At 44.6% G+C, this 14528-nt stretch overlaps 1 protein-coding gene across 1 annotated transcript in view; it reads right to left on the bottom strand.

The window, feature by feature from the left end:
- The window catches only part of Cds1 (CDP-diacylglycerol synthase 1), a 74524-nt gene that overhangs the window by 23921 nt on the left and 36075 nt on the right, over positions 1-14528 (bottom strand). The window contains exons 3-5 of the mRNA XM_041642094.1: positions 13859-13955; positions 4159-4256; positions 2674-2813 (exon numbers count right to left, since the gene is read on the bottom strand). Of these exons, the coding sequence (XP_041498028.1) occupies positions 2674-2813; positions 4159-4256; positions 13859-13955 (335 nt within the window). The remainder of the gene's footprint in view (positions 1-2673; positions 2814-4158; positions 4257-13858; positions 13956-14528) is intronic.

The raw sequence follows: 14528 nt of genomic DNA, 5'->3' as shown, positions 1-14528 counted from the left end.
TAGGCCACTATAAGAAGCCCGGCGCTTCTGCAAGGTGGGATGATGTCCAAAAAGCTGGGGGACCTGGGAAAGAACTGAATCATGAAGGCTGGAGGAGGGGGCCAGGGACCTCCGCTAACCACAGTAAAAGACACCGTCTCAGGTTTTTTGGACATTTAAAAACAAAACAAAAAGAGAAAACCCAACCAAAAAACACTACCAGCACACGAGGGCTACATCCATGGGTAACATGGACTGCTCCACTAGGTAGGGCAGCTGATTCAGTAGAAGGAGAGTAAAGAGTTAAAAATGAATGGAGGGGCTGGAGGGATGGCCTGTGGCTTAAAAGCATGGGCTTCTCTTCCAGAGGACCTTGGTTTGATTCCCAGTACCCACCTGGTAGCTCACAACTATTTCCAACCCCAGTTCCAGGGCATCCAGTGCCCTCCACTCCCGGCCTCCTCAGGCCTCGTATGCACATAGTGAACAGACATACATCCAGGAAAAACACTCAGACAAATAAAACGTTTAAAACATATGACTGGAAGTCAGACAGTATTTGGCTCTATAGGAAGTCGTGGTTCGGACACCAGTTAAGTACCATAAATAATGACTAAAAGGTCTGAGATTGTGGAACACAAGATGGAATTTAACAAGAAGTCAACATCAAAATAAATAATGCCAATAATAAAGGAATAGGCATATCACCCACAGAAACAAGAAACCATTGGAGAGGAGTGGGGTAGGGATGCTGTTTATACTACAAATCTCTGGAAACTGGCTTTTAAAAACTAATAAACAGCACAAATAATTCATACTTTAATTAACCATTACTATTACTAAGTAATATTACAGTATTATTATATTATAGTACTATAACAGTAACGTGAAACACAGCAAGATTGCAGGGTTAATGGCAGAAAACAGACTGGAGACCCAGCACTTGCCGAGGAATGTAGGACCCTCAATTTAAGCACCACTACAAGCCACCAAAGAAAATAAATGAATGAACTCGGAGAAGCCAGAAGCCACTACAAAACGTTTTCCTGCTAACTTCACTAACTTTTTAAAACATTAATAAGGTGCATTCCTATCTCCCAAGGAAAGATCCTATCTCAAAACTGACTTCAGAGCAAGACACAGAGCACGGACGTGCACTGAGGAGCAGGCAGCCCTGCCTCACAGACTACAGAATTTTAGGTGACGTCTCAGCAGGGGCCACACCTTCCAGCTGCCAAGAATTCAAAGGGACCAACTGCCTACAAACTGAAGGATCAGGAATATTCTAATGCCTATTTCTAAGAACGCATCTTCTGTAAACACATCATCAATAACCTTGTAAAGATTTATTTATTTTACCGTGTGTGTACATTTAGCCTGTATGGATGTGTATATGCAGAAGAGAGACTGACAGTAGTGATTCATGATGAGCACGCTGAGACTCGAACCTGGGTCTGTGGCAAGAGCAGCAAGTGCTCTTAACCACGGGACCATCTATTAATAACATTTGGGGTGGGGGTTGGGGACAGGGTTTCTCTATGTAGCACTGGCTGTCCTGGAACTCCTCTAGACCAGGCTGGCTTGGCAGTCACAGAGATCTATCTCAGAGTGCTGGGATTAAAGCTATGTGCCACCACACCCGGCTAAAACTTTTAAAATTAAGGGAAGAAATCAGGAAACAGATTGAATAACAAAGCAGATATAAAGTGTGGAAAATCCTTTAGGAAAACTTCCCATCCTCTCAAAGCCCCAGATGTTCCACACTGGGTTCCACGCCCTAATCGGCAGCAATGAGAAAGGCACTGGCGTCCTGGAAGCAAGCTTGCCCCAAAACACGCCTTCTCCAGCAGATTGCCTGGTTCATACAGAAGAGTGGTTCTCAATCTGTGGGTCACAACCTCTCTGTCAAACCCCTATCTCCAGAAGTATTTACATTACCATTCATAACAGTCGCAAAGTTACAGAATGAAGGAGCAATGATGCAGTTTTATGGTTGGGGTCACCACAACCCGAGGACTGTGTTAAAGGGTCACAGCCTTAGCAAGGTTGGGAACCAACGTTCTAGACGAAACCTTATTCCCTAGGGACAATTATAAATACATATTTGCAAAGTTTTCTCTGCAAATTATGTTTGATTAATACATACTCTAATAAATGTTTCAAATTTTCTCTTTTTTAATTATAAATTGAAAAGAAAAATTTCAGGAACATGTGTTACGGGAGGTCCTCCCACTCCTCCAGCCTATCGCCGCTGAGATACCAGCCCATTGGGGAGTGGTCTCTCTCCCTTTAAAAAAGCGGCCACTTCCCTCTCTTCTCTCTCTTCACTTCCTGCTCCGCAGGCGACTAGACTCCCTTCCTGGTTGTGCAGAGGGCTGACGGTGATCTGTAAGTTTTTTCCCCTTTAAATAAATACCACCCTATTAATCATAATTCCAAACTATTATGGCATTGTTTATGACTTACGCCTTCGAACATGGAATGCTATAATTATGTTTGCTTTAATTACCACTAGGGAATGAATGCTACTTAAGCCCACAATGGAAAAAATAATTTTATGCATGAGAAATGATGTAAAGAGAGCCCGGAACAGAATGCAACAGAAAAAAAACACACAAACGCATTTAAATAACCTAGGTAAAGATACATGTGGGAAACATTAACGCAGGTCAGTGCAGACCGACCTCAATTTACCTGCCAGGTAGAGGGCGAAGGATATGAACCTGTGGTAGCGAATGAGGAACTGTAGCTGCTCCTCCCTCTGAACAAACGTAGCAAAGTAATCCGCCACCGTCTCTCCATAGAAGAAGTAGTTCACACACAGGAGGAAGTACCTGCAATTGAAACCCATTAGCTTGGTGGGTATGAATGCTCTCCCCACCAAATGGGACACAATTATTCCCTGCATTTTGATGGCAAAAAAACCAAATTTGAGTGATTAATTCAAAATACACGCCACAAAAAAAATGCTGTTTTCTCATTCAAACTTTATTTCAAACCAGTCAACAGCAATCAGCAATTCACCAAGTACAATTCATGTGTTCAATCAAAATATAGTATCAGAGACAACAATGTCAAAATACAACAGACAGATGTTCATATGTCCATGCACGCACACACATACACACAGCACTGAGTTTACAATCAACAGGCAGATGTGCACACATCTGCGCAAACAAAGCATTAAGTTTATAATGAAAATTAGCTCCTAGCTGCACAATGTTCTTATGTCTAATAACTAACTCAGGAGAACACAACCTCGCCTCACCAGCTAGTTAAGAGGGAAGGAGGAAGAGGTGGCTGATCATCTCCCCCATTGCTCTGCACATAGTTCTGACATTTTTCTCAGTTCTTCTCAATGCCCAGAAGGGTTCCAATCAAACAATGATTCTTCTTATTTTGATTTAGTGTGTGTGTGTTTCCCATATATTTTATTAGAACAGAGAAAAGTACTGGGAGAAAATGGCCCCTTATAATATCAACACCCACTCCACCACTTTCCCCACCTCCAGGATCTTATTAAACAGCTCAGGTTGGTCTTGACCTCTCAGAATAGTCTTGACCTCATGGCCCACCTGCCTCAGACAATGGGCAATTCAGCAAGTTGTTGTGGCCAGGATCCTAGAACCAGGGTCAAAGGTCTGTGTCAGCACACTCAGGTAGGAACTATTTAGAATAGTCTAAGCCCAGAGGTGAGAAACACCTCTTTTAGGAAGACAGTGGCTTCAGGAAAGATGTTAATGGAATAGCTTCCTTACGACCATCGAGCCTGACTATGAGCTAGCATAGTGCCGTGTCTCCTACTCCAAAGTCTTGGCAGGAATGAATGCCTTAAATGTTAAAAATAATAATAAGTAAAGCAAAGCTACACACACACACAGATCAAATATTTGATGTTCTCTGATCAACTGGGGAAAAAGAGAACTTTTCATAAAATTATGATCAGGAAGGAAATAAAATTATATATATATATATATATATATTAATCATTTATTAGATGTCACTACAAAGACTAAAATGAAAGCTTGAGGATCGCTGTGCTGGAGGAGGAACAAAGGTTAATTTCTTCATTATAAATTCAGTTACAGCATGTTTCTCTTTCTCCAAAATCATTCTGCAATTAGAAACGTTAGAGATGGATTCGATTTCCCTATCCAGAGCAGTGTGTCAGTCACTCACCAACTCAGTGTTCTGAACCATGGAAGGTCATAGGAGTGATAGACTCTGTACCCAATGGTGATGATCTCGTGGAAACATTTCACTTGGATGCCCAGAACCTGAGAGTAAAACAACAGGGTCACGTGATCTCCAGTGTTTATACCTGTGCTGTGTGACTTATGTGTATTTTAGAAAGTCTTAATCTACCTATTTCTGATTATTCTAAATGGCAATAGCAAAGAGGCAATATTCGCTCTTTCAAGGGAAGTGATGCCTAATGGAGCAGCAAAAGGATAGTTAAAATGAGGGCCGGAGATGTTCCCAAGAATAGCCAGGAGTAGCGAGTCCTTGGGAGGTTTCTTTTTTTTTTAAATTTATTTATTTATTAAGGATTTCTGCCTCCTCCCCGCCACCGCCTCCCACTTCCCTCCCCCTCTCCCGATCAAGTCCCCCTCCCTCATCAGCTCGAAGAGCAATCAGGGTTCCCTGACCTGTGGGAAGTCCAAGGACCGCCCACCTCCATCCAGGTCTGATGGAGGAAGGTCACTGGCCAATAAAGAAACTGCTTGGCCCTGTGGGTGGAGTAAACAGAACAGAACGCTGGGAGGAAGAGGAAGTGAGGTCAGAGTCTCGACAGCTCTCCTCTAGGGAGCAGACGCCTGAGAGAGACGCCATGCCCCGCTCCCAGGATGAAGCTCCGACCCAGGATGGACATAGGCTAGAATCTTCCTGGTAAGCGCACCTTGGGGTGCCATACACAGATGATTAGAAATGGGCTAAATTAATATGTGAGAATTAGCCTAGAAGAGAATGGGCCAAGCAGTGATTAAATGAATACAGTTTGTGTGTTGTTATTTTGGGGCATAAGCTAGCCGAGCGGGCGGCTGGGGTGTTGGGGACGCAGCCCCGCTGCCCATATTACTACAAAGGTCTAGTAAGGTGAGCGTCCAAACTGCCTAGGCTCCCCCAAAGCCAGTACGTGCAGTAGGATCAAAAACCCATTGCCATTGTTCTTGAGTTCTCAGTAGTCCTCTTGGGAGGTTTCTTATTATTATTTATTGCCATGTATTCGCCATTTCTTGAGGTGGATAATCTTTTCTGAGACGGGTCTCACACTATAGGACAAACTGGCCTCTCACTCCCTTCTCAGCTCCCCAGCCTCCTGTGTTTCAGGTACAGGTACAGCACAGCCAGCAACAGCTCTGGTCAGTCTGGGCAGCGTCGCCAGCATGTCCACACAGACAACAAAGCTGATGGAGCTCTGCCTGCAAGGTGTCCTTGTGTTCCTGAGCATCAGCCCTTCCCAGTGATAAACCAGGGATCAAGGTGAGGCTGCTGTAATGTCTGTCCTGTCCCTTTAAGAGACAAGCCCTGCCCACTCCCTCCCCCACTCTCCTCACCTCCCCACCCCCATCCACCAAGTAAGCAAGAGGATCTTTCTTTCACTTCTAGCCTGAATCCCTTCCTTTCAGTCTCTTTCCCGAAGAGGCAGCTTCTGCCACTCTCCCTTCTCCCCACTTCTTCCCTTTCCTCTCTATAACCCACTAAATAAATACCCATGTTCTCTGCATGGTGTGCCTAACAGATCTCTGTCTCTCACCCGCTGTGCCGCTCCCTGCCTGGGACTGACTGCATTCGTGGCCCACTGTGGTCTCGTGCCTGCTGCCCACTGCCACCACTCGGGGACCTATGGCGTTTTATTTTTACCATAACATTTGGTGCTCCTGACTTGGCCAGGCTCTCTCCACGTTCCTTCCTGCTCACAGGTGGGGCAGCAGAGGACACGTAAAACCCTGGACTCCAGAACCAGTTTCTTTGCATTAGCTCTACATTCTATCTGCCTAAACACTGACTTCTACACACACCAGCGGCTTCAGTGGTGAGTTTTCCCCTTCCAGTCAGCCAACCACAGCGTTCACTGCTAAGGTTGAGCCCTCCATTGCCATTTATCTCTGGTTGCTTCCCATAGCTAAAAACGTGCCCGGACAACCTCGGTTGGTCCTCCCATGCTAGCACTGCACATGCTGTGTGGTGCATTCATTTTGGGGCCCGGGGTCCCTCAGATTTTTCTTTTTCCTTTCTTTTTCTTTTCTTTGAACCGCTCATAAGTAATCCCCACCATGAGAGACTGCTCAGAGCGGCCGGAGCCAGTCAGGCTTTAACACCCGCCTGTAGAGAGGAGACGTCCTCCTATAGGCCCTGCGGTGTTTGCTGTTTTGTGGGTTTTCACATCTTCGACTATGGTATAAACCCTCAAACTATCAGCCACCCGCCTGTGAATGCTCTGCTGGTGTCCCACCAGCTCCACTTTTCCTCAAACTATCCCTGACACCACTACCACTGGTTCCGCAGAAACTGATCCACGAGGCAGCTGTTTTCAATTCTAGCCTTTACTCCCCACAGGGCAGATCATGCCTCTAGGTCTCTCTTCCATTCAACATGTGACTGCCGCCATTTTGATTGAGGTCAGGTGACTTTACTGCCATCTTAACTGAGAGTCAGGTCAGGTGGCCAAGTCCCGCCATCTTCACTGAAGTATTCCCTACCTGGTTCCCTGGTGTTGACTCTGTTACATGTCTGTTTTACACAGTGGCATGCCTTTGGAAGAGCCCACCAAAGCATCCACTTTGCCCAATTCCTGTTCACTGTGTGTGTATGTGTGTGTGCGCACGCGCGTGCATACATGTTTCTTAAATGCACCTATGTTTACTGTTAAATGTTATAATTTTCTGTTCTTGTATCTCATTCCAGACTACAAAGTAAAAAGTCTCATATTTTAAACTGGTATGTACTTTTAAGTCTCTTAATTCAACCCCGATTTAAAATATAATAAGCTGTTCTCTGCTATTGTCAGTTCTGCTGTTAACCTTCTATTGTAATTTTTCCTTCTTTCTGTCTTTTTACAAGTATAAATCTTACCTGTTAAATTGAGAGCCAGTATAGTCAAGCTTAGACCCAGTTCTCCAGGAAGATTCTATACTGTAGTTATGACTTATCTATACCCAGTAAACAGCTCTCATCTGCTCAGAGATCTGGGGAATATGGCATTTAAATGCTTAATTATTAAAAAAAAACTTTTCATAACAAAAACAGACAGGTTGTTTCTTAGCAGCAACACTCTATTTTCTCCAAAGAAGACAGAAGACAAATGGACACAGAACAACATCCATGCACAATTTGCTTCAACTGCCAAGTGCTGACCACTGAGATAAACTGCCTTTCATCTAAACTGAAGATCTCCAGATGTGGACAGAATCACTGGAATTGACAGCCTAGCTGGTCAGGTCAAGGTAGGCTTGTCTTCCTACAGATTTCTTAGCCCATAGGATCTTCTGGAGCCTGGCAGGCCCTGAGTTAAACAGCAAAAGACAAATACAACCTTCAGCAACCATGGAGGACCCTGAGGAGTAGCTCTAGGTGCCAACCAAGTAAGTTCTTATGTAGTTTTTTAAACAATAACTCAAGTAAAATTTTATCCTTCCAAAGATCTCTGATACAGTCTGACAGCTGAGAGGTTTGGTCAGTTTAAAAGGACAACCTCACCAAACAAATATCAGTAAAACATAAATACAAGATATTAAGGGGTGTACCTGCAAATTATAAAGGTGTGAAGACAAATACAACTTATCAAATCTCTCTCACGCTGCCTTCCATAGTCTTAAAAATACTTTTCATTGTGGAAAAACATCTGACACAATCGTTCTACTGCTGTTTAAATTTTCATAAACCCAAAGAATTCTTGTGAGTTCCAGGGAGCTGAATTGGAGGATCCACCTTAAACAGGTCAGATACACCCCTCTCAATTCCCTGGTCCTAAATTTTTTTTTCCTAAACTTAACTTTATCCTCTGTTGTGCCTTAAACATGTGTAAGAGACACCAGAAGTTTCCATACCGCAAACACTGGACAGGAACAAAGAGACCAGCTATGCCAGGATGTGACCAGCACCCAGCTTGCTCAGGTCCCCCCCGCCCAAGATGCCCACAAATAAGCAGGAAGCAGTCTTGAGAATCCGCATATCCAATTCCTTTAACCTGTTGTGCCTAACCTCCTGCCTTTTCATATAAAAAAAGAGATGTGAATGTAATGGTCTGCCCTGTCCCTTTAAGAGACAAGCCCCACTCACACACACACCACCCTGCCCACCCCCACCACTGAGGCATGCAGATCTTCCTTCCTCCTTGCAGCCAGGGCCTCTTCCTTTCTGTCTTTCTCCTTAAGAGGTAGCTGCTGTCCTGGCTCCTCTCCCCCCACCTCTTCCCCTTCTCCCCTTACCACCTGCCTCTCCCCTTCCCTTCCATAATTTTACTTAAACCATAACAGCTGCAACATCTTGCTCAAGCCTGGCCAATTCCAAGACTCAAACAGCACAGTGAGAACCTCTGAGCCAGAAGGGAGTCTTAGTGAACACAATGGATTCTTTTCCTTCCTTTAAACAGCACACCCAAGGGCTTGTCATTGTGCAATCTTGTACCAAAAATGATGCAGTAGGAGCTGCGGGCTGTGTTCCTAACGCCCCAGCTCCTGGTCACCTGGCTAGCTTATGCCCCGAAATAACAACACACAAACTGTATTCTTTTAAACACTGCTTGGCCCATTATATCTAGCCTCTTCTCGGCTAACTCTCGCACCTGGACTAGCCCATTTCTAATAATGTGTGTAACACCCCAAAGTGCAATAACCGAGAAGATTCTAGCCTATGTCCATCCTGGGTCGGAGCTTCATCGAGTCTGCCCGCGAGAGGGGAGCATGGCCTCTGAGCTCACTTCCTCTTCCTCCCAGCATTCTGTTCTGTTTACTCCACCCACCTATGTTCTAACCTATCAGGGCCAAGCAGTTTCCTTATTAATTGACCAATGACCTTCCTCCATCAAAATGAGACTTTTATAAGCTTAAAGAGTTTATAATCAAAGACTATAACAGGCCAATTAGTAGCTTAGAATATAAAACACTACTGTTTGGTCTTTCATTGAAAAAAGTTTCAAAATTCATGTTTGTAGGTGTATTTTTTTTTAGCATCTCTTGGGTGAATGAGCCAGTGATAACGCAACACACTGCACAAGCATGAGGACCTAGGCTGACACGCATGACGTTCCAACCCCGGCACTGGGGAAGGGATGGAGAAGACGCGGGAGCATCCCAGGGCTCAGGGGTCAGACAGAGGCCTGAGCATGAAGCTCCAGACTCAATGAGAGATCCTACCTCCAAAGAGAAAGTGCAGAGACAGACAGACCTCAACAGCAATCTTCCACCTCCAGGATGTACACACACGAGAAAGTGCAGGCACACAAGTGCATGCACACACACAAACATGCACACATGGGGTAAGGAGAGAAGGATTTCTATAAACTAGCCTTCTCAAACCTGCCATTCAGGGATTTTTAAGCTACTTTGTCACCAAATATTGATCATATGTCCAATCATATACCTTTAAAAAATAAGTGTTCCCTTTAGTCACATAATAAAGAAATATTATCTCATAGTACAGGAAAGTAAAGAAAGACTGGAGGCAAAAGTCATTAGTGTATTATAAAACAAAGGATATTTAAAGGTCATTCTTCAAATAATCTTTGTGTAAATATGAAATAAATGATTATTTTCACAAAAAATAATCAAAGAATGGGGACAAAGTTCAGTGTTGAAGACAAAATGGCAAACTACACTATTTAAGAGAACAAAGAACTTTTAGAGTATCACGTGCAGTGATGTGATCTCATGAACACCCACGCAGCACTGAAGGCAGCACTGAACAGACAGGAGGGAAGGGGCTTTATTTAGCAGCCATGATATCTGTGTGATTATCGTGACAGCTGGCGAGGAGGCTACAGAAAGTCTGGGACAACCAAAGGAATTCAAAGTGCTAGAGATAAGAATCTTTAAAATGTCTTTATAGTTTTATGAACCAGGAGATTATGCAGAAATTGATACACCATGCTACTGATACAGGTAGCGATAAACACTGAAAGAATTTCACTGGCCCAGTTAATGTGTTAGGAGATTAAAAACAAGAGCCAATTCTTTAACAGATACTGAAGAGTCCTGGAAGTGATCTGGGGCATTTGCTATCAGAGAGAGAGAAAGAGTCTGTGAAGAAGTACGTAACTCTAAGGCCATGTGGAAACAACCACACACACCTGTGGTAGGGGATGGACGGGCAGAGGCAGCATCAAACAGAAACAGCCAGTCACGTCTGCAGATGACCCATGCATGCTAGGCTGACTAAGTAGCTCAGAGCTGTCAGAAGGCACGGACGTGGGTGTGAACAGAGTGCAAACCAGCAGAGTGTCGCAGGGACACATGGAGACTAGATTAATTGAAGCTGGAAACTAGGAATGTGCCATCTGACAAAACAACATAGAAAGAATTTATTCCAAAGGTCTTAGAGTTCAGAGATTTGGGGATCTATGGTGACGCAGACATGGAGTTGTGGGGGGCACCGTGGAACAGGCTGTTCAGTGCAGGAGGCACAGAGTGAGCCAGAGAAGAGACAAGTGTCACAGCCTCTCTGCTCTGGACCACCTCCTCCCATTGGTCCACCTTTGGAAGTTGCCACACCTCCGAAAAGTCCATCAGATGGGACTGACTAGGTCAGACCCCTCTCGGTGATTAGATCCCGGTGGGAAGCAAGCCTTCGACTTAGCCTTTTTAGACAACATTACACATTAGAGGGCTAAGGTGAGGAGAACAGAGCAGCGAGGAAAGCCTGGAACAGCAGATTTACACAGGACGGCTGGGGGAACAGACAGGATTTTGACATGTTGAGTGTCAGATGTGCGTTATGAAAATAAAAATGCCTATTTTTAGTTTAGGAATCTATTCTAAGAAAATAAGCTGATTTATGAAATCAGAACTTACTTGTGTTCCAGTATGTTCAGAATTAAAGATGTTCTTATTAAAGAATCAGAACATAACCTGAATGTTTAAAAAAAGCACAGTGATTTAAATAACACAATGCTTCACATTCCATTAGACAGCAGAAAAGGTAAAGAAATCTCAAGTACTTTAGGCAGTTTGATGACTCTCTTTTAAAAATCAGGATCCATGCTTTTTCAGACCTAGGCCAGCTGGCCTTGGTGAGATCCCAATAGAACATCCCCATTGTCTTAGTGTGTGGGTGCACCCCTCGTGGTCCTGAGTTCCTTCCTCGTGCTCCCTCTCCTTCTGCTCCTGATTTGGACCTTGAGATTTCTGTCCGGTGCTCCCATGTGGGTCTCTGTCTCTGTCTCCTTTCATCGCCTGATGAAGGTTAATATTCAGGAGGATGCCTATGTGTTTGTCTTTTGATTCACCTTCTTATTTAGCTTCTCTAGGAACATGAATTATAAGCTCAATGTCCTTTATTTATGGCTAGAAACCAAATATGAGTGAGTACATCCCATGTTCCTCTTTTTGGGTCTGGCTTACCTCACTCAGGATAGTGTTTTCTATTTCCATTCATTTGTATGCAAAATTCAAGAAGTCCTTGTTTTTTACTGCTGAGTAATACTAGCTGAACATAGCGGACAATGAGGAATACTGAGAATTCAAGAACAATTGCAGTGGGTTTTTGATCCTACTGCACGTACTGGCTTTGTGGGAGCCTAGGCAGTTTGGATGCTCACCTTACGAGACCTGGATAGAGGTGGGCAGTCCTTGGGCTTCCCACAGGTCGGGGAACCCTGAGTGCTCTTCGAGCAGATGAGGGAGGAGGACTTGATCGGGGGGAGGGGGAGGGAAATGGGAAGCGGTTGTGGGGACGAGGCAGAAATCCTTAATAAATAAATAAATTTAAATTAAAAAAAAATCAGGATCCAACTGAGCATGGTGCACACTATAATCCTACCCTGTGGAGGCTGAAGCAGCAGGATTGCAAGTCTGAGGCCAGCCTGGCCTCCCTGAGCAAGTTCAAGGCCAGCTTGGGCAATCTGGCAAGTGCTCTGAATTTTGTCATGGAAATGTAATCTGGCCCTTCTTGGGGGCTTCACCCCCTGACTCCCTGTGCTGATAAAATTTTTTATTGTGATTAATTTTAATTTCAAATGTATTTTTAGTAAAAGGAAAAGCACACCATGCTGCTGATAATCATATCTGTTCTCAACAGGACATGGTGGAAGACAGTAGGGTGGGTTAGAGGCATTCGCCCTCTCCGGTAGGCAGAAGAGGAATGTGAGTACACGGAAGAGGCTGCGTGGACCATGATGAGATGAGTAAAAGGGAGGGTCCAACACCAGCACAGCTGCCTGGTGCACACGTATGTCCCGGGAGGGCAGGGGCCACAGTGGGAGCAGCGGTGCCTGGCCAGGGGAGTGAACAGTTTTATCTAGAGAGCTTGTCACCTTCTCAACTCATCCTTATATAGTAATAAAGAAAAACACTGTGTGTGCCCCAAGAATGGTCATCACTATTCATGGCTAAGCCATGTCTGGATAATTGGAAACACCTGATAAGTCAATGGATTTCTCCTGGCTCCCACAACTGAGGCACTCCGAGTTCCTCTCTCTACCTCCATGACTCCTATTCAACCTTCAGATGTCCACTCACGCGTTGTGCAATGCTCCAGACCGTCTGCCAACTCCTTTTTTGCTCTGACAGTGCTAGTCTTCATTTAAACACACAGTCTGTACTGAGAAGCAGATAATCTGTTCTTTACAGTGTAAACAGCAAGCACCGAGAAAACAGGCTGGTGTGCTCTTCTGAGCACACCATTAACGCACCCCGGGGCTTCGGTAATGCTCGATGACGTAATGCACCAGTCACCTTGAAGCATTTATGAAATGAATGAAGTCAGCTTAATTTATCTGTTTGCCCTCATGACTTGTTTGGCTTCCCGTACGTATCTAAATCTCCCAGGAGGGCAGGTACTCAGCTCGCCAGTCTAAAGCCTAAGGGTTACACACAGGTCAGCTCGGATCCCATGCAGGCAGTACCACCTTCTCTTATTAGCTCCTCCCTTGATTGACACTGGAATAGCCACCTTGCCATCCACCTTGCTTTCTCTGGGTAATCTTCAGGATCAAGCTTAGGCACCATCTCTCTGTAAGCCTTTGCTATCCCTGTTTCAGACCAGATGGCATGCTTCTCTACCCATGGGCTGAAACATGGCCTGTCATGAGACTTACCGCTACTGAGTCCTGAGTGTTTCTGCTGTCACACTAAGTTCTGTGAAGTCAGGGATCGAGACAGCTATAAGTATTTGGAAGTGCTATATGCATTTCCGTCACACCTAATGCTCCCCACAATCCTGGCTATCTAGGTATCTATGTATTAATGCTCCCCACAATCCTGGCTATCTAGGTATCTATGTATTAATGCTCCCCACAATCCTGGCTATCTAGGTATCTATGTATTAATGCTCCCCACAATCCTGGCTATCTAGGTATCTATGTATTAACGCTCCCCACAATCCTGGCTATCTAGGTATCTATGTATTAATGCTCCCCACAATCCTGGCTATCTATGTATTAATGCTCCCCACAATCCTGGCTATCTAGGTATTAATGCTCCCCACAATCCTGGCTATCTAGGTATTAATGCACATCCACTTGGTCTCTACTGCATAAGTACACTGAGGGTCCATTGCACCAACAACACATTTGTCTAGATCACTTCATGAAGTAGAAACTGCTAAAGGAGCTGAATTTGCTGCTGTCAAGTCATGGGTTACCTTTTTATAATGATATGCTCAAACAACTTCAATGATATGCAGCTACTGAAAAGCCAAGGCACTGGTGCCAATCACTTACCAGGAGCATCAGCATGAAGGACCCCATATAGATGATCAGGAAAAACAGGGAGATCATGGTCAGGGTGAGAATGCCTCGGATCCACCAGTTCTTCCATCTACAGAGAGAAGTCCATAAAGTCGGGATTTAATAACGTGATATTAAACTTTAGGTATGTGTGGTTTCAACACAATTCCCAGAATTAGGAATTTCTCCTAACTGTTCTTTAAGAATACCTTATTTCAGCCGGGCAATGGTGGCGCACGCCTTTAATCCCAGCACTCGGGAGGCAGAGGCAGGCGGATCTCTGTGAGTTCGAGGCCAGCCTGGTCTACAAGAGCTAGTTCCACTCCGTGGCAGAGACAGGAGGATCCTTGTAAGTTCAAGGTCAGCCTGGTCTACAAAAGTGAGTTCCAGGACAGGTCCAAAGCCACAGAGAAACCTAGTCTCGAAAAACAAACAAACAAAACAAACAAAAAAAAAGAAAGAAAAAGAAAAAGACAAAAAAGACTACTTTGTCTTATATAATGGCAGCAACAGCTAACACGCGACACTGTGTTAGCTAAAGAGAGAAAGGGGCTGCCATTAAGTAAGAGCGCGGGAATCGCGAGGACGGAGAGCTGGGAGAGCCTGGATGTGGGAATGGGACTTCCTGACGGGTTCTATGAGGGAGCAGCCTGAAGTGAGTCTT

The sequence above is a fragment of the Microtus oregoni genome, unplaced genomic scaffold (assembly GCF_018167655.1).
Source record: "Microtus oregoni isolate MIOR12 unplaced genomic scaffold, Mior012 000072F_ref0000427, whole genome shotgun sequence".
NCBI classification, from domain to species: domain Eukaryota; kingdom Metazoa; phylum Chordata; class Mammalia; order Rodentia; family Cricetidae; genus Microtus; species Microtus oregoni.
This window is presented reverse-complemented; position numbering and strand designations above follow the sequence as displayed.